Here is a 25,380-nt window from a genome sequence, read left to right on the forward strand (position 1 = left end):
TACGCACACATTTCTACATTTTGGTCATTACTAGCAGGCTTGATTTTTTTACAATTTTCTTTTATTTATAGACGATAACAAACCGAATGGAGGTATATCCAGCCAGGCTAGCTCTAAAGAATTTGATCCGCTCCAGAGCGATGACAAGTCAGTAGAAGAGAAGAAACAATCCGACTCAGGAAAAGGTAAATATGACGAGTGAAAATAAACTAAGCCGAAATGTGACACCGTCTTTTGTTTCAGACACGCCGATATCGAAAGCGGAGGATACAAAGGGGCCTTTGGAAGTACAGCAAGCTGAACAAGCACAGAGGCTGCTTATCCAGCAACAGCAGCAACAACAACAGCTTGCTGCAGCACAATCTGCTGGCATGCAGCTAAGCAGCCATGGCCACCACCCTGGCCACAATGCGGCTGCATTGCAGCAGCAGATGCAGCAGCAAAGTAAGCACTCGATTGAAACAATTTAATTAATCTCAGGCTGATACAATTAAACTTTTTGGCGATACTAGAACAAATAAATTATTAGATTATTATTCAGAAATCATGAGATGCGGTCTGGTGTGATGTAGGTTTCAGAAAAACATTTTCTTTATCGTGCCAACGTTTCGATCTTTATTGAGTCCTGAAGATGATCTCAATAAAGATCGAAACGTTGAACGATAAAGAAAATGTTTTTCTGAAACCTACATCACACCAGACCGCATCTCACGATTTCTGAATAATTATCGATTAACGGTCACTAATTACCACATTTAAATTATTAGAGTTTCCAGTAGTTCTTATATCTTAAACGATCAATCTGCGAGAAAGCAAATTGGTATCTAATTGGTTAAATTATTATTTTTTATTTATTCGTTTTTTGTTTTGTAAGCAAGAAACAAAGTGGATATTCATTTTCAGCACTCCCAATCTCATTGAATTCAAATTTTCAAGAAAATCAAAAAAGAATTTTATCTCAAATTTTTTGCCTTATTTGATTGAAAAAAGGTGATAATTATGAAACGACTTCACCGATCATTAGGAAACTTTGCAGGGGTGTAGAACCCTACAGTTCACACGTAATGGCACAAACCAAGCCTCCTTTAATAACGAGGGGAAAACACCTGACGCAAGGCAACGCGACATGACCCAAAGCCACCCGACGCCAATCCAATGTCCAATTTTCCATAAGATTGTATTACCCCGTGCAGATCTGCCTGACGGTGCTATGTGATGTAACCAAATTCTCCAAGGTCCAGATTTTCGTCGGTTATACTCAATGACAAACACTTTTTTTTTTTTTTTTTTTTTTTTTTTTTAAATTTCAATCCATATGCATTTTTGTCATTATATTAATTATAAATGCTTCCTGTAAACCAAATTAAATGAGATCAAAATTCATCAGTTTTACTAAAAATTATTTAATTTTGATGGTTTGTCAGAAAATTTATGAAAACACCGGGATACCATTTATTGATAGAATGAATAAATCTTGAAACTTAAGTACACGTTAAGTATAAGTCAGTTTAAACGATTGAAACACACGAGAATTAAAAATTGAATGGAAATGTTTTTATTTAAAAAAATTATTATTGAACATATTTTTACACCAGACCAATAAAACATTTTGATTTTTTGTTTTCAGGTTATAGTGTTGGCCAATATTCTGTTACTGGAATGATGCCAGCCTCTTCGTCTTCTTTCAACCAGTATTCACCGTACTTGCAAGGGTATGTACCTAATGTGACTAGTTTTTCCAGTGCCCGAAATACGTTCGACCACCTTGTCAATTCAATATTATCACAGCTGTCATATCCTTGAAGAATTAAATGCCTGCCCTTCCTGCCTGTTTAAAAATTAAAATATAAGGGGTGTCGGTGGCGCAACGGTTTAGGTGTTTACATGGCGCTCATGACTGTAAAGTAAAGGTCCCGGGTTCGAATCCAGCGGTCCTGAATTCGAACCCGCCATACTTACAAATGGGCTTTTCTTAATTTTTTTCAAATTGGCACACTAGGTTAATATAACATCCTAGTTGAAATACTCTCATAAAATAATAACTGTGTTGCCATTTTTATTTATAATTTAATTTTTATTTTAAAGAAAGTTTTTTATTTTAATTTGTTATTGAAGGGGGAGTTGTGTTCAGAACTTTTCTTCTATTTGTTAATAGATTTTGTTATCTCTGTTTGTAATTTGGACGATTTTTTGTTTTCTGTTCTTGTCTGCCTGAAGGGAAACGATGTACAAGCGGCGTTGCAAGTGGAACCTATAAAGCAAAAGTGACAAAAAATAATAACAACTTAAAACTTAATTTTTAGTTTTCTTTTTTGGTTATTTAAACAAAAAAAATTATCAATCTACTGACAGCTAGTTAAGTAAAACTGATTAACTTAGCGTGTTTCCGATGTGATACAATGTACCTAAGATTTTTTTTTCTCAAAAAAAGAAAAATTCTAGTTTTTCTTTTGTTTCTTTTTATTTTTTGAATTTTGAAGTCCTGATTTTGTAATAATAGAGACTTCATTGCCAGGAATGCTGTGTATGGTTTTTAAAAAAGTATTTTCTAATTTATAAAAGTATTGTCCTTGATTTTTTTACATTCCTTCTTCTTTTTTTTATTTTTAAAGAATACTCAAAACAAATTGTAGGAATAAGTTGGATATTTTATAGAGAAATATTTACATTTGATTAAAAATAATTAATTTCTGGCTTCTAGAATCAGTTTTGCTCAAAGACAGTTTTTCTCTTAGAATTTTTTTTATAAGTGATAGACAATAGATCTTGTTTTTATTCCTTGTGTTTTACATAATAACAATGCTATGTATTTGTAAAGAAAATACTGTGCTGCAGTGTTAAGTTTAGCTTTTGAGACATAAAGTCATCTTACCAAAAATAAAAAAATAAAAAATAACCTGTAAATTGTTGTATAACAAAATTCGTTGGAAATAAATTGAGATCTATGATTCAAAGAATTCGGTGTTGATTTTCTTAAACCCCTTTTCCCTTCTTTGGCAGACGTTTAATTTTGTGTTCAGTTCAGTCTTTATTGTGGAAAATTCAAAATCTGCTAACAAACAGAAGAGAGGCACAACATAAATGTTTCTGGTTTGCTCACGGACAGCTCATTTATGACAAGCCGTTTTTGACCAATTTCACCGAAGTGGATTGACAAAACATAAATTCATAATTATGATTTAAACCGACTTCCAAATCGACATTTATCAGGCAGGAACAATGAAAAAAAAATCACACACTTTCAAAATATTTACAAAAAGGTAAGTTAATTATTTTAATCAGAAACAGTTTCTAGAAGAAAAAAAGAATTGCATAAATAAAAAAATACTGCTCATTATTTCTAGCTTTTGAAGGTTGAACTTCAAGATTACATAGAAATAATGAAGAATTAAACTATCCATAAAAGGAAAAAAACAAACGAAAATAATAAATAAACAAAGTTAACTTTAAACTTTGATAGGAATTTAACAAGTTAAGTCTTAAATTTCTCAAAATTTAAACAATGTATTTTCTCTTACATCTTTATTATTATACTCATCAAGTGTTTCTACACAAGGCCTCGAGTTCAATCGAGAAGGGCCTAAGTCAGGCAATACTTTACCTGTTATTTGGATTAGAAACGTCTAAAAGGAAAAATACTTTATAATTTAACAAAAGAAGGAAATTGCAATACTGTTACGAAGAGGAAAAGAAAAAACTTTCAAGAACTAGAAAAAAAAATTTGTCAAGTTGAGTCAAGGCGACGATTGCTCAGCGTAGGGTTGACCAGGAGTTTTTGTGGGTTCCGGCTCATCACAGTTTTTTTGGGTTTCTTTCGGAGGTCATTTTACCCATTCAATGCAGTACAGAAATAAGAGACTATTGCCAGGTACGGGATTTTTTTGACAGGTTGATTCTAATTATTAGCAAATAATGTTTAACGACTCAAAAGTGCAATTTTGTAGGGTTTGAGACAGTGACTTCTACAATGGAGTCTTGGAGAGTATGTGGCGAAAGTCAACACATTTTATCTAATCCCTTAACCATTACAAAAACCTGTTCTGATGACTTTTTCTTCACCAATGTGTGAATGAGGAAAAATATTTCCATGCTGAACAAAAAAGACTGGAAAAAAATTTTTAGATAAGGAAAATTTATTTACATTTGTTTCTATCCGTTTTTAATTTTTGCAAAATGAATTTAAAAAAGAAACAAAAAATTATAAAACAGCGTATTTACAACAATAAAATTACATATTTACAATTTTTTTCATTCATTTGAATTGTTTAAAATTAAAAAATAAAGTTATATAAATTAAAATTTAAAAAATAATAAATATTAACCTATTTTTTATTACTTGAATGATGTAAAAATTTTGTTTTAGTGCAATTTCAAAAACCATGTTTGAGTGCATATTGCTTGTCGCTTGCAGTATGTTTTACGTCCAAACGCCGGCTATGGCGATTCTGGAAACAATATTATGATTATTACAATTACTTAAGGTTTTTAGTTGAGATAAAAAAGTCAATGGCACGAGCGGGATTCGAACCCACAATCTTCAGCTTGATACGTCGCTGCTCTACCACTTGATAGACCTCGATCCACTCGGACACCAACTTCCCATCTCAGCTGCACCTTTTGAATTTCCCCTCCTTTTTGCCATTTTAAAAAATTATTAATTAAAATGGCAAAAAGGAGGGAAAATTCAAAAGGTGCGGTTGAGATGGGATGTTGGTGTCCGAGTAGATCAATGTCACGATAGCTCAAGTGGTAGAGCAGCGGCGTATCAAGCCAAAGATCGTGGGTTTGAATCCCGCTCGTGCCATTGACTTTTTTATTTCAACTAAAAACCTTAATTAATTGTAATATATTAATTGGTCAAGCAGACCATGAAATTAGTGAATTTAATTATGATTATTACACATTGTAAGAAAATAAAAGTATAAATTATAATTTCAAAAAAGTTGAGTTGCAGTAGATGAACTTTGTAATGAAAACAAAGGTAAAATTAATTCTTGTAGAAGAAAATCAACTCAGTAATTTTTTCTAATTACAAAAGCATAAAAAAATATTGGTAATTATTCAGAAATCGTGAGATGCGTCTGGTGTGATGTAGGTTTCAGAAAAACCTTTTCTTTATCATGCCAACGTTTCGACCTTTATTGAGATCATCTTCAGGGCCTGGGAATTACAACATTGTTTACATTTAACAAATACATGTAGGATGTGGAAAAGTGAATTTATACAATGCAAAATATATTTTTTATATTCAATCAAAGAATTTCCAAAAAAAAAAAATATTGGTTTTTACGTAAAGACAAAACTTATTTTTAATTTTAGAAGATATTATTACTTAGAAGAAAGGTCAAACTTGCAAAAAAAATGCGTTTGGAGTATTATCTGACAGTTTAAGGTGAGACTCGAGAACAATGCTCTCAAGAAGATATTCCAGGCTGTTTTGAATCGTTGGAGCCGTATTAAAATACAGTAAAAAAACTTTTAACATGTCAGAGAGAGACGGGCTTGATTCCACTATGGGGTCACCTGCATTGGGCGTGTTAAAGGGGCAGTTGATGATCCAAAATTAGGGATGAATTTACTATTTAAAAAACATTTGAGCCCATAAATTTTGCTCAGATGGGATTTTTACTTTCTGATGTAAAGTGCTCAAAAAAGTCAATTCATGTTTGTGCTAACTGTAATTTAGCGGGGTTAACAGTCAAACCTGCGTCTGCGAGCTATTAACAAAATGTTTCTTACGTTTTTGGAAATCTCCCTAATATATAACCACCTTGTAGAAATAAAAGAACAAATTAAAATAATAAAGTGGCCTAGTATTTTTTCTATTATGTCCAAATGATTTAAAAGCATGTGTCATACGGTACTCAGAAAGAAGTTAATAACCTGCTCTTTTGCAACAAACAAATGATACACATTAGTTGATTAAGAAAATTTAACATTATAAAAAAAATCATACATATATGCATACTTAAACACACACACACACACACACACACACACACACATATATATATATATATATATANACATTAAAAATTAAATCCATTACAGTTCGTGGTTCGATTGACCACTTAAAATTTTTCATTTGATTAATGTGTATGAAAGGTATTGGTTGAGATAAAAAAAGTCATCGTCACGAGCGGGATTCGAACCCACGACCTTCGGCTCAATACGCCTCTACACTATCACTTGAGTTATCGTGACCTTGATCCGCTCGGACACTAACTAACCATCTCAACCTCACCTCTCGTGATGCTGACTTTTTTATCTCAACCAATACCTTTCATAAATATTAATTAATTGACAAATGTTAATAAATAAAATAAATAAAAATTAAAATGGCGTGAAGGCTGGGAAAGGTAAGTAGCCCAATGGCGTCTTAACCTAGTTGTTGTTAAGTAGGTCCCTTGGTCACTCTCCATTTAGACGGCGGGTTGACCTGAAATCCTAGTGATAGAACAATGCGCCAGAGAAATAAAAAAAAGGCTAGGAATACATACTCGGAATATAGTCATTTTCTATGACAGTCAGGCAGCATACGAGGCAAAGGCAAAGAATGTTTGGAACTGCATTGAGGCCCTGACGGAAATCAATGACACTAATGACCTGACCCTGGCTTGGGTCCCTGGACATTCGGGGCATAGAGGCAACGAAAAGGTTGACTGTTGGCCAAAAAGGGGGCCAACATGAACTCTCTGGGCCCAGAACGGTACTGCGGCTTAGCAGCCTGCCACAAAAGAGGGTACATCTTAAAATGGAACCTTAATGAGTGCACCTCATTGTTTCACCACAAAACCTGATAGAACAATTACCACAGGTAGGAGGCACCCGAGTAGATTCATAGAAGGACCATCCGCAAAACTTACGAAAGAATTACTGAAAGACAATCGCAACCAAACCAAGATTTTGATTGGACAGGCACTGCCACTTAAGAAGGCATCTGCACCGGATAGGAGTACAGACAGAAGAAACACTGCGCAGATACTGCCAGGAAGAGGAGAGTGCAGAACATATTTTGTTTCTGTGATGGTCTATGTAGGTGCAGGTTCTTGCAACTAGGACAAGAAAGACCACACCAAAGAGCCACTGGCAAAGCTTTTGAGGTTAATAACCTGAAGCTGGCCAGTGAGTTACAAATAACAGGGGAGCACAATAGATCTATTCAGGTCGAGGTGCAGTAGGACTTGTGGCCACCTCTTTTATCCTTTTCCCTATTTTTATCTTTATAAAAAAAAAACCCTAAAAACTAAACCACCTTTATGAAAACCTTAAAACCAAGACCCCGGTAGTCTCCAACCTCAATGTGGATGTTAATGAGACAGCTGCATTTGTGTATTTTATATTGGTGCCCAAAAAAAGGATTAGCTTTTATATTTTTGCTAATAAGTGCTTAATCGCTTTTCAATTTCACAAGAAAGTCAGGAGTTTTGATTATTTATTAAATAAAATTGCAGACAAAAAACATGTGTAGATATATCAATGTTTTTCTGAATTGAAAATGAATTATTATATTATCTTAAAGTTCATGCTGAGATAGATCATTGTTTTGGCTTGGGATGATGCTGAAAAATTCTGATATATTAAGGGATGGATGCCATAAACAGAAAATATTTGGTAACCGCTGCTCTATAACATTTATTAATTTGTCCATCAGAGTGTTTTTGAACTGACATTTTAAAAATTAGTCCAAACTTGGGTCAAAGTTGTCTTTTTTGGGAACAGCCCCGATTCAAAGTTGCTTCTCAGTCATTTATTTTCTTCTCAATCAACTGTGAGGAACTAATACCAATATCCATCTGTTTTCATGACTTGTGGGTTATTTGCGACAAAATCATAAATTCAGTCACTTTTAGTTGTAGGATGACTAGAACACTCAATGTCTTCTAACTACAAATTTTGCAATTCTAAACCGAACTAATGGACGGTGCTTTCTCCCGAAGCAATATTACCATAAATCACAAATTTTCTTAACAGTCTGTGCTGTGGTTTTCCTTTTGTCATAAAAAATGCTGTAGATTTAATTTACAAAACAATAGAATGGGTGAGTGGGTGGTAGATGTAGTCCGCTTAAGTAATAATTTCATTATCAAAAATAGAAATAAATTAAAACAAATATTAAGGTGATATATTCTTTGAAAGCTTGAAAGTAGTGTGTTTTTCTTTATTTCAAATTTGCCTTATCCCTGATTTTTATACACATATATTTTTAATATATTTAATTATAATATTGAAGAAAAATCAAATGTTTTGGTTCTTTGTTTGCAGGCAGTTCACATCGTCTGGACATAGCGCGGCAAGCGCTCACGGCAAGCCACCAGGCGGAGGCCCTTTGTACCGGGGCGGCTACTCAGATCCGACGACGGGAGGGGCACCCGATCCTTCACAGATGAGGTTCCCCCCTGCTGCCTACGGATCCAAACCGCCGCAGAACCCATATACCAAGTACCAGTGAGAAGTCGGTGTATGTGGGTAAGAATGAATGGGTCTGAGCGATACGAATAAGGGGGATGGGATTGTGTTTAAACATAGGAATTCAAAAGACGGTTGTACGTTTTTGATTTTTCCTTTCTTCTTAAAAAATACATAGGTTTTTTTCCTCGCCCTTTTTTTTCTTTCTCATTGTTCCCTTTCGAGTTTCTGATATTAAATGTAATTTGAATAAAGTTTCTCGCCCGCCAAAAAAAACATTTAAAAAATTGATTAAAAATTTAAAAAAATATGTAATTCAAAGGAAGCGGTTGCGTAAACATTTCAAGGGGTTTTTATAAGGTGTATAAATGAATGCAATCTGTGGTTTTTAATTATTAAATATATAGTCAGTAATGAATTTTGGACTTGTCTTTTCTCCCTTATTTTATTTTTTTAAACAATTTTTAGTTCTAATTTTAACACTTGATTTTAGTCATTGGCACTCATTTTTTTTTGTGCAAAATTTTGTAATTTTTGTTTTTTTAAACTTAATTTATAATTGTAAATAATTTAAAAGTATAAGGATTAAATGCTCATTTTTTTAATTTTAATAAAAGTATTTTCAAAATTGAGATTATTGGAACTTTAAAAGCATTTATTAGATTTTAGAATATTTAATATTAAACAAAAAATGCTGTCTTAACAGCCAGCATTAGGTGATAATAAAATGAGAACAGCGAACACTAAAGTGTAGTACAATTTTTTATTATTTAAAACTAAAATAAAATTAAACTGTTGTACACCATTAGAAATAGATTGCAGTGTTAAATTATTTTTTATTATTTCATGGGAAATTTTTCAATAAAAGACTGCTTTAATTGAATTTAAAAAAAAAGTTCTCTAAAACTTCTCTTGCCTAAAATGATCTCAGCTTTAGTCCAAGAACTTCTCTGTCAACTTAATAGCAACTAAAATTTTTTCCTTTTATCTAAATAATGTATCAATATGTTGGTTTAATTTTTTCCTGGAGTAATTTGCAAACAAAACTTTTTGGAACGTAATGTCTTTTTCGATTTTTTAATTTGTATTTAAGTGATAACAAATTTTATTAAGCCTTTGTATTTACTATATTTGTAAATTGAACCAAAAAAACTGAAAAAAATTAAATGGATTATGATGAATCTCAAATTGTTTTTTTTTCTTTGAAAAAATCATCGATACATTCGTTCGTTCAATGAATATGTGAGCTCCTTGCTTATCTATGGAAATAAACCAAGATTTATACCTGTCACATTTGTCTCTCACAAATTATTATTTAAGACATTAACATGATTAATATAAAAAAAATCATAAAGCAGTTGTATTGAATTCTGATAAATTTTTGTGAGCGAGGTGTGCTGTGAAATTGCCTATGAACTCTCGCCTGTTCAAAAGTGTGTAAGCTGTCATCAGCTGTTGAATCATAGTTTTATGTAGGATTTCTGAGCCTTGGCAGAAGAGTTCCAAGCTGGTCCCAAAATCATACTCGTCGCAGGCTATGTTTGAAAATGTGATGACTGGCTGCAACTGGCTCCACTCGGACGTCCTCTCTGAATGCTCAGAATTCGTGTTGCAGAGGATTTTCAGGTCTTGCTTCAAGGTTCTTTTCACAGTTTAATGTGGAAAATATGTCTGTGTGGAGAATGCAGCTTAAAAACACCCTTGGCGTGCGCGAAAATCTGAACGGTTCTGTTATATAAAGCATTAATGAAGAAGAAAAATGAATTGGTGGAGGTAATGGATTTCTCAGCGTATTATGACGCTAAGGGAGGACAGAAATATTGTCATTGCTACAAGACCCTTTCCATAGTGCTCGTCAGATTCAAATGAAGTACAAGATGTATTGGTAAGGCCTTTATAACAGAAACTATTCATAATCGTTTGTGGGAAGTTGGCGTCATATTGTTGGAGATGACCTGCAGCAACACCCCTGCCACCAGCATCTCAGGAGTATATGGTACAGCAAGCGCCAGCGCCTAGAAGACAACACCAATTTAATGCTGTTATGTTTACTGATGAATTGCATTTCCGTCTGTATAGTGATAGCAGGTGCTGAAGATTTACTGAGAACAGGGGAGAATGTCGTTTGGACGACGTCAGTGCAGTTTGGACAAGGCAGTATAATGGTCTGGGCTGGGATTTAACTTGAGGACGGACTGGACTCGTACGGTTAGGGTAACCTCACCACAGTCTGTTATGTCCAAGAAATCGTAGAATATATCCCTCAAACCAGGGATTTTCGATTTCTGGATGGCAATACCAGACTTCATAGAGGCAGAGTTGTTCGTCAATGTTTAAAAAACCCAGGAATTTCCTATTTGCCGGTTCCCTCATTGTCTTCAAACCTCAATTCCATTGAGCACATGTGGGATGCTTTGCAGAGAAGGCTTTTCGATCACCATCCGCAGCCAGTTGACTGGCGACAACTGAGCAACATCCGTGGAGTGACGATCCATACGAAATTAATGACAACCTTATTAACAGTATGCCTAACACAGAAGTTTTCACTAATAGAGGACATTATACACCTTACTAATTGTTTAAAAAAAAATTATTGTATCCCACAAACAAAATAATGGAATTAAAACCTTTTATTTTGTTATTTTTCAAAAATTAAATTTTTCTTATGCAAAAGACAATCATTTCTAATAAATTTTATTGCAATTTATAAAAAAAAAAAAAAAAATAAATAAAAATGGAAGTAGATACTACAAAATTGGCAACATTCCTATTCATTTTTTAGCAGTTTACTTTGTGAACAGTTTTTTTGTTGTTGAATAAAATGCATTTTAATCAATCAATACTTCCATGTAAGCAAAGATTTTAAACAATTATGTAAAAATTACATCCAGTGGTTAGGGTGAAGTAGAGAATTTTAGAATTTTTCCCCTATAACTTGTAGGTTAGAGGGGTATAACGTTAAATATAATTAATATTTTTATGTAAGGTTTTGATTAAAATGAAAAAGTTAGTGTCACGAGCGGGATTCGAACCCAATACCTTCGGCTTTGACCTTTTAAATAATGGGGAGTTGATGTCCTAGTGGATCGAAGTCATGATAGCTCAAGAACAGCAGCGTATTGAGCCGAAGGTCGTGGGTTCAAATCCCGCTCGTGACTCTAACTTTTTCATTTCAACCAAAACCTTACATAAAAAGATTAATTAATTGAAAGAAGTAATTTGGTCAATCAGACCACTAAATATAATGGAGGTAATTATAATTTAAATAATGGCGGAAACAGGTGACAACCAACCCCTCCTGGCGGACGAAAAAGGAACGAAGAGTGGTCCCTAGGAGTCTAGGCCCTCTTCGATTCGAACTTCCGAACAAGATGGAAGCAGTTTTTTTTATGAAAAGGACTGAAAGATTTCTTCAAAAATTGTAAGTAAAAGTTTTGTATGATTTTGTTTTGTTAAATAGAATTACTTGTTTTATTGGCGTATATTTATCAGTTAACATTTATTGAAAATTTGGTCTCAAATCTATTCTTTGCTATTTTGCTAACAACCTCTTAGGAACAAACATCACATTGAAACATATTCCGGTCGACGAATATATTCAGTACTACATTATACGGTGCATTTTAAGACTTATCCTTTTTTCCACTCTTCATTTATGACCTTCCGTCTGAATTTGAAGGCAGTGTTTGAGTTTTGAACACTAACGTTAAACATAACGCTACGATGATGTACCTGACAGTCGTGTACGTTTAGAGAGGAACATATATTAGAAAGATTTGTGAGAGTTAATTGTTAAGTTTGCAAATCTAGGGCCAGGCCAGCCATTTTTAAAAATGGTGGCCAACTTGTACAAGTGATTACCTGTTGAAATTGTAATGTATTGTAAATATCTTGGAGTTACTTTTACACTTAGCCTCTCCATCCAATATGTGAAGCAGGTCTCATCTAGAGCTGTGATTGGGTTAAACATTTTTTTTGATTATTCAGAAATCGTGAGATGCGATCTGGTGTGATGTAGGTTTCAGAAAAACATTTTATTTATCGTGCCAATGTTTCGATCTTTATTGAGACCATCTTCAGGGCCTGGAATTTACAAACATTGTTGAAATTTAACAAATACATGTAGGATGTGGAAAAAAGTTAATTTATACAATGCAAAATATATTTTTTATATTCAATCAAACCATTTCTACTCAATACTCTACAAACACTTTGAGTGAGTAGAAATACTTTGAATATAAAAAATATATTTTACATTGTATAAATTCACTTTTTCAATTTAAACAATGTTTGTAAATACCAGGCCCTGAAGATGATCTCAATAAAGATAGAAATGTTGGCACGATAAAGAAAAATTTTTCTGAAATCTACATCACACCAGACCGCATCTCACGATTGCTGAATAATCATCGACTAACGGTCACTAATCACCACACGTTATAGATTTTTTAAAATTTTTTTTAAGGAACGTTTGCAACAGCAGTGGCCTCTGCTGTTGGTAAAATTACTTCATGTCTCAAAAGCTAAATCTAACACTATTTTCACCAAGATTATTCACCTGACCCTATTCACTACTAAGACCGTATTTCCATCATTAACAAATGCCTAAATATATTTTTATCTCAACCAATAGCTTACATAAAGACTAATTAATTGAAAAACGTTATTCGGTCAATCGGGCCATGAACTCTAATGAAATTAACAAATACATTGTTATTATGTAAAACACAAGGAATAAAAACAATCTATTGTCTATCGTTTATAAAAAAAAATTCTAAGAGAAAAACTGTCTAAGCAAAACTGATTCTAGAAGCCAGAAATTAATTATTTTTAATCAAATGGAAATATATCTCTAGAAAAAATCATTAAAAAATAAAAAAATCAAGGACAGTACCTTTATAAATAAGAAAATATATTTTTTAAAACAATTCTCAGTATTCCTGGCAATGAAATTTTTATTATTACAACTACTAACTTCAAAATTCAAAAAATAAAAAGAAACAAAAACTTTTTTTGAGGAAAAACTTTTAGGTACATTGTATCACATTGGAAATACGCTAAGTTAATCAGATTTACTTAACTAGCTGCCAGTAGATTGATTTTTTTTTTTAAATAAACAAAATAGAAAAACTCAAAATTAATTTTGAAATTATTTTTTGGTCAGTTTTTATAGGTCCACTTGCAATGCTGCTTGTACATTGTTTCCCTTCAGGCAGAAAAGAACAGAAAACAAAAAAATTATCCAAATTACAAACAGAGATAACAAAATCTACTAATAAATAGAAGAAAAGTTCTGAACACAACTCCCCTTTCAATAACAAATTAAGTTAAAAAACTTTCTTTAAAATAAAAATTAAAATAATAAATAAAATAGTTATTACTATTATTATTTTACGAAGGTATTTCAACTACGACGTTATATTGACCCGGTGTACCAGTGTTTTTGAAACTCAGCCATTCTATGCCAAATATGGGGATATCAACAGTATGACGTAGTTGAGAATTTTCTGAAATTTTTTGTCTTAAAGCTGTTTGTCCTTAATTCCTACCTATATGTTACACATAGAGCCATCCACGGATCTATTGATGGTATGCCAATACCACTTCCACATCATATTCACTGTCTTTCAGGCTGAAGCTTTTTCTGCAGCTTGTGGGTCCTTGATAGTCTATTCGACTTGGTGCAATCGCTGGTCTTTCCTGTTTTTTTGCTGGCTGAGTAATCTCGCTGATTCTTAGATGGATTGAGGCTGCTTACTGTTCTGGACTGCGTCCTCCTCGACTGCCTTTCCAAATCATCCCCTTTTATACTGGTGTCCCAACTATAACAGGGGGCGGGGAGAAAAATCAAAAACTGCTGGGCCAGATGGTCAGCTTACTTCTTACATGGGTTGGCTACACAATAGCTTGCAATAATTGTCAACTGTCCATTATACAGCCTCCCGGTCCATGTCAATGGACATCCAGCAAAGAGTGTACAACGCCCACCCAGCCCCAAATTTATACTGTCCCATGAACCGTCTCCGGGACAACCTTCTAACGCTAAATAATTCCGACTGTCATTATTAAGTGGACAGACTATTCTTCTATCACATTTGTATGACTTTCAGATTGTGGGAAACGTCTGTTTGCTCCCTACTGGATGGGTGACCCTTCCGATCCTACAGCCTAATTTCCAACATATGTTAGACATTCCTTACAACTATTTTTGAAATTAATTGAACTATTTCTACTTATACTAAGACAGGGACACGCTTTCTATGGGATAAATATATTGGGCAAAATAATTAAACTCCTGACGTTTACCGACGATGTTGTAAATACTGGCTGGCAACAGATAAACATAAATTACAAAACAATATAAATCAATTTGAAAGATTCTTTAAAAAATGGAACTTAGTTGTGAATTTAGACAAATCGAAAATAATTGTTTTTAAAAATAGAAGTAAACAGGCAAATAAGAAATGTAGGTATGGAAACAAAATGATGTAAATAGTGGGAAGCTATGACATCTAGGCTTGACAAATCCATCATCCATTAAATAAACATTTAAAAAAAAAAGAAAAAGTTAAATCCAAATTTATGATAGGATCTCTTTAGAGCATATGTTGAACAGAAAAATTCCACTAGCATCCACAAAAAAGTATTTGACACTGTTTGCAGGTGTTTTGGTGCTCAAGTTTGAGGTGAAGAAATTATCGGAACAAGTTCAAAGAATGTTTTTTAAATCAGATATTGAATTTACCACCATATAAACTCAACTACATGTTACATTCAGAATTAAATCCCTTTGTTTGTTTATAACATGAAATTTACATGTAAACTAGCATAAGTGCAAGGACTTAACAATCAAAGGAAATCCAGACTATTTAATGAATTGGATTAAAGATAAAAGTGTTTATTGGTTTAAACCTTTTGTTTGATAGTTACATATCATTCTGGTCAGCTTATCCAGCTGAATTTTTTGATAAAGAATGGTTTAAGCATTTCACCATCTTCAATGTGAGTAGGCAGACCAAAATGATAATGAAAAAGTATTGAGTTCACAAGGTTTTGTATAAGAAACATAATCAAGAAATGAAATACATCTATTGTGAATTAAGAGTAGACCAAATAGGCTGGATATTTAAAGTCAAAAGTGAGCTTATTTATCAAAATAAATATTCATTTCATGTGACTTCAATTATGTGCTCCCTCTGCAACTTGTAGGAAGAAGAAAGCTTTATCTGTTTAATTGGGAGAGGTCTAATAAGGAATAGGAAAATTAGAAGATTGATATTTGTGCAAAAGCTCACTTTCCTATAAGAAATTTTTGACATCTTGAAGAGTTGGAAAAAGCTAAGTGTTTACTGTAAATGAGCTTGTGGTTTTATACGTATGAGCTTATAGTAAACTTTAAATTTGAATAAACTTTAAAGTCATTAATTAAATTTTAGAATATTTAATATTAAAAAAATAATTTAAAAAAAGTCATCTTGACAGTCAGCATAAGGTGATAACAAAATGAGAACAGCAAACTATAGTGTAACTTTTTTATTATTTAAAACTATTAATATAATTAAACTGTTGTAGAAATATATTGCATGTTAAATTATTTCATGGGGAAATTTTTCACAAAAAGACTGCTTTAATTGAATTTAAAAAAAAGTTTTCTTTAAAACTTCTCTAGCCTAAAATGATCTCAGCTTTAGGCCGAGAACTTCTCAGTCCATTTGTTAGCAACTGAAGTTTTTTTTTTTTTTCTAAATAATATATCAATGTGTTATATATTGATTTCATTTTTTGTGAAGTAATTTGCAAACGAAACTTTTTTGAAACGTCTGTTGAGATGTGTATTTAATTTACAACAAATTTGATTTAGCCTTTATATTTACTATATCTGAAACTGAAAATAAATAAATAAAGAAATGGATTAAGAAGAATCTCAAATTTTTTCTGTAAAAAATCATTAATAGATTTGTTAGGCAAATGATTATGTGAGCGCTCGGCCCATTTGTGGAAATAAACCAAGGATTTGCATAAACCTTTCACACTGCCTTTCATAAATTAACAAATTATTTCTTAAAACATTAACAGGATTAATAGATATACTAAAAAAATCATAAAGCAATTGTATTGAGTTCTGATAAATTTTTTGTCCTATGAGCGAGGTGTGCTTTGATAATGTCTATAAACTCTCGCCTGTTTAAAAGTGCATAAGCTGTAGTCAGCTGTTGAATCGCTGTTTTATGCAGGATTTCTGCGCCTTGGCAGAAGAGGTTGATGCCAAGTTCCAAACTGGTCCCAAAATCATACTCGTCACAGGCGATGTTTGAAAATGTGATGACGGGCTGCAACTGGCTCCATCCGGACGTCCTCTCTGATTCGGAATCAGCATTGCAGAGGGTTTTCAGGACTTTCTTCAAGTCTTTATCATTCATTGCTAGTTCTCTATAACCAAGTTGGGTCTTTTTGTCATAAGGCACTACTATGCCCGCGCCGTGGAAGGTTTTTGTGACGATGTGACTTCTTCTTTTTCTTATCTCAGGTGTCACTTCTTCCAATTTAATTTGATCAGTTTTAGCCTTTTTAGACAATGAAGTTTGTATCTTTTGGATCTGCATCTTTTTAAAAGGGTCTGCTGTTTTTTTGATTTTTTCCAAGTGGTAGTTCAAAGCTCCAAAGAGATTCTCTGCTACGATAGTTATGGTACAGCCTTTTTCAGCTTCATTGTACCCGACAAAGCAAGGCGGTTCTTGCGGGTCATCCCTGTAATACCCATAGTGTTCTCCGGTTTTGTCAAGGCCTTTCAACACCGTCTGAAACTCAGGTGGGTCGTAGAAATAACGGTAGTGTCTGAGTGCTTCTTCTTTCGTACAATCTTTAAGCTCACCGTCCAGGACGTCAAAAGGCCCAACTAGATGCAAGCCGACAGCCGCTAACGCCTTCTTCGGCTTGGTAGACAGCGTTCTGCAGAACTCGAAGAAATCAAAAAAGTCCTGGGGCATATCGAGAAGGAAAAGGGACTTTATCTTCTCTTTAGGATCTGACGGGAGCTTTTCTATCTCTATTCTATCTTCTATCTCTTTAGAGGTGTCATGTCTGCACTCAAGTCCCTCTCCGTCAGTCCTGGCTCTCTTTGGAGAACTATCCGTCTCATCGTGCCTCTCAGGATGTTTGTATTTTTGATGATGCTGTGGGTTTTTCTGGTAACAATTCGCTCCATATTTGCAATCCAATTTATCACTCTTCTCCATTCTTTTCTACAGCTTTGTTGAACAATTTTTACCACACATCAGCTAAACAAATATATAAAAAAAGTCTTGATGATTTACAAATAATTTTTTAATTTAACAAACCTATGTTTTAATATCATTTTCCGAGCTTTTCGTGCAGAAAATGACATTTGAGGATAGTTGAGACACCTGTTAACACATTATTTTTCCGTTAAACAATTTAAACGTTGGGATCTAATGAAAGCTTGATGTGAGGTTACACTAAGGGAAGGTTTCTCTCATGAAATAGAAAATTCCTTTAAAAATGCAGGGTATAGCTGAATAGTTAAAGTTATAATCGAAAGTTAGAATAGTTAAATAACTTTATCGACAGTTCATAATTTTAGAATGAAAAAAGAAAAAACATGAGAAACAGTCAACTCGATAAAAAACTTAACGGCCAACCACAAGTGTCGAAGGAACGTCACGGAAGGATAATAACTCCTTAGTACTGTTTCTGAAAAAACAAGTATTTCTAAAGTATTTGGTTTATTTTTGGATTAAATCTGGACCAATTTTGTCCAATTCGTTTCTTTATTCGAGCCGCCACAAGGCACTGTTGGCACGGACTTAAACCGGCAGGTTCAACTTCTTAGTCTTTTTTTACAAAACTTATAAGAATTGATTAAACTGCTAAAAAAAGATCCAAATCAGTCGTTTCAATTTATTTTCATTAATTAAAGACTCAATATATAATTTGTCATGAAGTTATGTGGCTGAACTAGGATCTCTTTCTTTCATCCTTCTTGTCCTAGGACTTGTTCCTTCTCCTTCTTTTTCTTTCCAAGAACTTTCAAAACAGTTTGCCTAATTGAAAAACACTTTCAGACTAAACGAAAAAAAAGTCTATTTTTATTGATAAACACAACAGTTGTGTCAAAGGATGCCACCAAGGAGGGGTACTATCGGCCATGTCTTGGTTGTTAGTAGTAAATTACCTAGTAACAATCATAAAAGGGCACTTCGATGACACCTTGTATGTGCAAAAACGCCCTGAATATTGTACGAATAGTGTGAGAACATGAATTTAAATATAACCCTAATAAAACATACCTCACTCAAGGAGAATAAGCCTCTAAATGGCGTTTTGGTTTTACATCAAAACGGTCAGACCTGTGGACACATATGGATTGGATCTCTAGTTTTGTGGTCAAAAATACTGAAACACAAAGCAAACTACAAATGGTACAAAAGCTAGCTTGTTTTAGTACACAAGGGGCAATACATGCCTGCATGCCCCACTTAAATAAATCAGATGGCTATAATGGTACTCGTTGAAATGAAAAATTCAACTTTGCCAGACCCTCCAAAGTGGTCATAGATACGAGAGATCTTTGGAGTAAAAGGTAGTCCCAAGTATAATAAAGAGGCCCTAATATGGTACACAGATTGAACAGAGAGTAGATGTAGTGATAAAAGGGCTGAACTATACCCAACAAAGCCTGGATGATCCCAACAATTTTTCAAGGTGAGGCCTGGAAGTGCCTGAATTTCCTATGGCTCTAGGTAAACATAACTTAAAGTGGGTTCCAGGACATGAGTTATAGGAGGAAAAAACATGCTGACCAACTAGCCCAAAAGGGGCTTCACTATCATTATGTGAGACCAGAACCACAACTAGGTGCACCGGAGGGTATGCTTAAGTTGGAAATGGAAAAATGGTTTTAGAAAGAAAAACTCAAACTCTGGTCCTATTTCAAATCATTTTGGCCCGTTTATCCTCGCTAATTTGGGCTGTCAGACGCACATCGATCTTCCACCCAACACTGGACTTGTTTATTCAGGTCTCTTTTTATATGTGTCTATGAAGGATTTTGATTTATAGTTGAATTTTCTTAGTTATCCCTGTTTAATAATTTTATTCGTTCGAGTTTGTTACTGAGTTTGTAGTCTTTAGTGTAGTTTCTATGTAAAATTTCTTGAATATTGGTTAGATGGTTTCCGATATATGGGCGGTATCGTTTTGTTTTTGTATGCCTTTTGTGTACTATTTTACCATTTTTAGGTCGTGTTTGTACTTGTTAGTTGATTTTAGTCTGTTCGAGATGTATTTGTCTGTGTGTTATTGTGTATTAGTGCTTTTGTATATATATTGAACTGGGGTGTTGTCAGTTTTTGTAAAAGTAAAATAAAGAAGGTTTATAAATTTATTTGAATTAATCTTTTGTTTTTCTTTGATTGATCCTGTTTTTTCATTCCAATTGATTTTAATCGGAACGGTATTATTTACTAATGATAGAGTTGAATGTGGATTGTGAAAGAATTTGTCTCTTTATAGCTACGGTAATTCAGTTCATGCTGCAATCAAAAAGCTATATCGGTACAAACAGCATTAATAATTAGTAAAGATTTAGTTATAACAGAGTGCCTAGATCAATCTAGCTCAATTTCCAAGTTCCACATCCATTCAGATTAATATTACAGCAGTACTATTTTTTTAAGATTTAAATATAATAATCAGAAGGATCTATGCCGTAGATAATTATTTGTTTTCATTCTAATAAAGTTGGATTGCTTTTTTTTTTAATATTTGTTTTGTAGTATTTCTTTTTCCATGGATCAAATTAACTTCGGGTATTCCTTGCCGTTGGGATATTGCCATGTGGTCTGCCAGTGGATACTTCGACAGAAATTTAATCAAAACTTTCGGTCTTATTTTCGCTGAATACCTCGAGTCAGATGCCACGAAACTTTTTTTTCTTGTACTTTGAAAAGTATGAAGTCTTGACGAAGAAGACTTAGAATGAAAACCGTCGCACTTCCTTCTGTTTAAAACTGTAATATATCTTAATTTTGTAAATATTCAGAAAAACAACAAAAAAGGGAATGAGATTGGCTACATTAGTATTAAGTAAAGAAGATAAGTAAGTAGGTACTTAAAAAGAAACCTGCAAATAAAATCACGTTTGGATCCGCCTACTCTCGCTGTGAATTAAGGTCAGATGTATTGTTCAACAATTCGCCTCTTTTAGTAGTCTACAGGCACTTCTTAGGGCGAATATCCAACAATTGTCAAATCAGCCAACCAGGCTTCACTAAGTTTTCATTACGTACCGGACTTATATTAATAAGTTTTTTTCTTTTGTTCTATGAAATAAATATGAACTCCACTAGTAATTTCCGGGTTTGGAGAAGTTTTCTTTAGAATTTATTTGTTTTAGTATATTACAGAGGATTACCCCATAATGAATACAGTCATATTGCAATATTTAAAATCTAGAAATACAGAGAGTTTTCAGAGTAACAAAATCAGTAAATTAATTATAACTACGAGGACAAACTTTTACGTATTTCTTTTTGAATACATTAAAAACTGATCCAAAAATAACCATCTTATGCACATCACAAATTTCATTAAAGTAAGTCATTGTACCAGATTTCCTGTAATTAGTTCTATAAAACTGGGTGTAAATACTCTTTTGCTGACGACAAATGTAAGTTGGTGCATGGAAATTTGTGAGTCTGTGAAGTTGTGGTCTGAGAGCCATCCTAAAGGGAATACATTTTGCACAGTTTCAACCATTCGACATACTTTTTACTTTTTTCACATTGAAGTCCTAGCTTGTAAATTAGGTATTTAATAAATTTCCACTGAACACCATAAAGGAGATTAATCCTAGACAGAATGCCCCAGGGAAACCAAACCTAGCAACAGTACTCAATTATGTTCTGAACAACCCAATATATAGATGTTTTAGTACGATAGTATTCCGAAAAACCTGATGTACTTCTCTTGAAGAGCCCCAAGACCAACTCTCGGCCAGAACTAAATTAAAGTCCTAAAAATATGTTGCGTTAATTTATCTAGAGGAAGTGTTAGGCGCTACAATTTACTTGGTATTACCTTGAGGGGTAAGTAGGCATCAAGCCTCTTTTGGCATGCCATCATTAGAAGTAAACCTACGCAGTCCAGCATTCCTTTTATCAGAAATATTTTAAATGTGGTTGTAAAGTGGGTTATAAAAGTTAGAGTTAAGCGTTAAGGCTAAATGTACCCTTTGTAGTACGTTTACCGAAATTATTCAAATTTAGTTGACCTCTCATTTCTCTACTAATCCGAATTTTTCTATTACGACAACAAATTTATCACCCCTAATATCATAGAATTCATGCTAATTGGTTTAGAAATTTTTTAGCTAAACTTAAATAAATAAAGTTTAATTATTGACTAAATATTGCTTTTAGAATTACGTGTTATTCCCAAAAATAAATGGGATTGAATAATCAAATTTTTTCCCTTAAATAATACGATCCTAAAAAAATTACGGTAAATCTTAAGCTCAGGAAGTTGATCTTTCGAACAAAATGTTTTGTCAAGCTTTTTTATGACTGAGCCAATGGCTTCTATAGTTAGTCCGCCTATTTTGTTTCGGCTTCTCGCCATCTTCTTGGTTGTTTAAAAAAAATCATAATCCAGTTATCGTACATGTAAGAGAGAAAACGTGTAAGAAAAAATCCTCCACTAAAACTAGCGCATACTGAAAAGCATGTGAAATACAGCGAGACTCGGCGGACTAGGATCATCGGAAAAGAACAAGACCATCACTCCAAGACCTCAATTGGAATTGCACTTATTTTCATCATTAAAAACAGAAGTTTGTAAAGTCAGTTTATTTAACGGGAAAAATAAAAGGTTAAAATCCCAATTCTTCCTGGAAAATTAAGGTATTTCACATAGAAACCATGGCAATTGAGCTATCGGCAAAAGAGTTCGCCGACATCGCACTGCCCTCACTTGCGTTAAGGTCAGGTAGAGTATGGGTAGGAACAGAAACTGTCTCTTGCCTGAGTTGGAAAGACTCCTCAGCAACACCAGCTGGACCAGACCCTTTTCTAAAATGTCAATCTGACATAAACAAGGCAAATTTATAAAGATGGAATCTGATGGAGAACCCATGCAAAAGAAAGAAGGCAAAAAGAAAAACTGTTAAGACAGGCTCACCTATACTCACAATATTTCTGCTGCAGCAAACTAAGGATTGTTGCAAGTCTGCTAACTGGACAGTATTTCAGTAAGCATTTGAAAATGTTGGCCATGTGTGGGTTCCTCCAAAAGAAGAAGAAACCGCAGTACTTATGTTACTATGAAGGTCTGAACAAGAGGTTTATAGTCGCTGTCAAAGAAAAGCTCCTGCATAACAGAGGAGCATTATTTTGTCTGAATTTCAGGGCATACAGGACTGAAGTTTAACCAAGAGGCTGACAGGTTAGCCAGGGAAAAGTGCTCAGCAACACTAATAGGACCAGACCCTTCTGAAAATTCTAACTTTTAGAGGTAGCGGTTTAGATTTTTTGTAATTGCATCAACCCTCAATGATTATATAAACTTATATTTAAAAAATATAAAGCTAAGTTGTCAGTTTACATCGCAACTTCGCAGTCAATTCTAAGGAGTGGATTTATGAAAATGTTAAAATGAGTTTACCCTAAGACTGAACCTTGGGGCACCCTAACTTCAATCAAAAATGGTTTGGACAACTCTATTACTTAGATAACTGTTTATTATTTTCGTAATGTAGCTTGGAAATTTATTTCGTATAAGTCTGTAGAAACCGGCTTTGTGTCAGAAGGTGTGGAAGGCTCCATGTCAAACTGACTAGCCCCGTATGCGTTTTGCTGTTAAAATTGAGATGTGGTCGACATCTCTGGTTAATTGTGAAGATGTGCTTAGCCCGTGAAGAAATCTATGTTGACATTCTGAGATGATGTATTTTGACTGTGTTAAGTTATTCGAACCAGCAGGATTTTTCAAAGATTTTTCTGATTGCGCCGAGGAGGCTTAGAGGTCTATGACTCGCAGAATCATATGGTGGTTTCCGAGATTTTTTAGTGAAGTTGATCTTTGACCCTTTCCAGCACAAGGAAGAAAAAACATGTGGTGGTTAGTGACCGTTAGCCAATGATTATTTGGAGATCATGAGATGCGGTCTGGTGTGACGTAGGTTTTTAGAAAAACATTTTCTTTATCGTGCCAACGTTGAGATCACCTTCAGGGCCTGGGATTTATATACATTGTTTAAATTTTACAAATACATGCAGGATGTGGAAAAAAAATAATTTATACAATGCTAGAAATTTTAGATTCAATCAAAGAATTTGTATTCACTCAAAGTGTTTGTTTTCAAGTAGATGTGTCATTCCTACCACACTAGCGTCAAGTCTCAACACGACAAACAAGAATGACACATCTACCAGAAATTAAAAAATTAAGTAAAATTTAAACAATGTTTATAAATCCCAGGCCCTGAAGATGAACTCAATAAAGATAGAAACATTGGCACGATAAAGAAAATGTTTTTCCGTCACATCAGACAGCATTTCACGATCTCCAAATAAGAAAAAAAAACCTTTGCGTTAAATATACAGGGTGTATTTTTAACATGAGCAAAGATTAAAGGGGTCCCTATTTTGGTACCTTTTCAAAAACTAGTGGAATCCTGCTGGCACATGTTAAAATGAAACCCTGTATATGTAAGAAAGATTTTTTTGGGCGATTTTTAATCACAACATTGGAGATAGCGTCAAAGCCAGGAGATTTCACGTTTTTTCCGAGAATTTTTAATTTCTTTAAAAGGAACAAGGGAGCACTCAGAGGGGATGATGTGTACTTGTACTTTTCACCGTCGTTAGAGGCAGATCTGTCGAGATATTTCCGTCCTTGATATAAGGTCTTATGGTGAACTGACGAGACATATTCACCAGTTTTTCCTACTTTTTCAGTTTCAATCTAACAAAGGAATCGGTTTTCTTTTACTCGTATTTAAAATCATATAAATGTAATTATATCGGTTTTTTAAAATGTATGCGCCAGTAAATAGTATTCTATAGCTATATTAAATCTCCCTAAATAACCGTGGGGGACGCAAGTGAATTTGCGGCGTTATATATATTCCAACTGATCGTTATTTAAGTACAATTGCAATTGAATTGTAGTTCAAATTCGTCTTTCCCGTCTGGGGTAAAGTTATCAAACGACTAGCTACTTTGTTATCGCATACCATTTCCAAGCAGTAAGACATCTGCGCAATTACTTGATAAAAGCGTAACAGTTTATATAGATCACTATATAGTTTATTGAAACTTATTGACGATTATTATTTAATGTTATAATAAAAAATTCTTTGAAGATTTGATTGATAATTTGACAAATAGGCTTTCTCATCTATGTACGATAACTCAAAAATGTGTAGGTAATTTTGCTTTTTTATACATTGCACTGAGCCTGATTGATTATTAAATTTAAAACAGTTTGATTTTAAAAATATTCTAATTAACTGAACCACATGTTGAATAGGTAAGGATTTTATTTGAAAATCGAAAAATTAAAAATGAAAGTTTCTAAATCGAAAGTTAAAACGTATAAACAGTCTAGATGATGACTTACTGATAGCTAATTATTTATAAAAAATATAAGTTAATAACTTGATCAATACTGGGGTTACATTTAATCAGTTACAATTAATTAAGGTTTTTAGTTGAGATGAAAAAATCAGTGTCACGAGCGGGATTCGAACTCACGATCTTCGGCTAGATACGCCACTGCTCACCACTTGAGCTATCGTTACCTCGATCCACTCGGACACTGGTACAAGTGGTAGAGCAGCGGCGTATCGAGCCGAAAATCGTGAGTTCGAATCCCGCTCGTGACACTGATTTTTTCATCTCAACTAAAAACCTTAATTAATTGTAACTGATTAAATGTAACCCCAGTATTGAT

At 33.6% G+C, this 25,380-nt stretch overlaps 2 protein-coding genes across 3 annotated transcripts in view; one reads left to right on the forward strand and one right to left on the reverse strand.

Annotated features, from left to right (window-relative positions):
• LOC106674240 (protein TFG-like) overlaps window positions 1–8,827 on the forward strand; it is a 24,302-nt gene extending 15,475 nt beyond the window's left edge. Inside the window, exons 4-7 of one of the 2 annotated variants that reach the window (XM_014406857.2) lie at window positions 72–185; window positions 244–444; window positions 1,628–1,712; window positions 8,266–8,827. In XM_014406857.2, the coding sequence (XP_014262343.1) occupies window positions 72–185; window positions 244–444; window positions 1,628–1,712; window positions 8,266–8,452 (587 nt within the window). In that variant the 3' untranslated portion in view covers window positions 8,453–8,827. Of the gene's footprint in view, window positions 1–71; window positions 186–243; window positions 445–1,627; window positions 1,713–2,217; window positions 2,874–8,265 lie in introns of those variants that run through there. The other variant, XM_014406858.2, reaches the window with a different exon arrangement.
• Window positions 8,828–16,289: 7,462 nt separating this feature from the next.
• On the reverse strand, window positions 16,290–17,904 carry LOC106674290 (histone PARylation factor 1). The gene is made up of 2 exons (XM_014406926.2): window positions 17,748–17,904; window positions 16,290–17,687 (listed from the first exon to the last, which is right to left on the reverse strand). The coding sequence occupies exon 2, from the start codon at window positions 17,643–17,645 to the stop codon at window positions 16,509–16,511; it is 1,137 nt and encodes a 378-aa protein (XP_014262412.1). The 5' UTR covers window positions 17,646–17,687; window positions 17,748–17,904; the 3' UTR covers window positions 16,290–16,508.
• Between the last annotated feature and the right edge of the window lie 7,476 nt (window positions 17,905–25,380).

Source organism: Cimex lectularius, unplaced genomic scaffold (genome assembly GCF_000648675.2).
Source record: "Cimex lectularius strain Harlan isolate CLEC.00 unplaced genomic scaffold, Clec_2.1 scaffold176, whole genome shotgun sequence".
Taxonomy (NCBI): Eukaryota; Metazoa; Arthropoda; class Insecta; order Hemiptera; family Cimicidae; genus Cimex; species Cimex lectularius.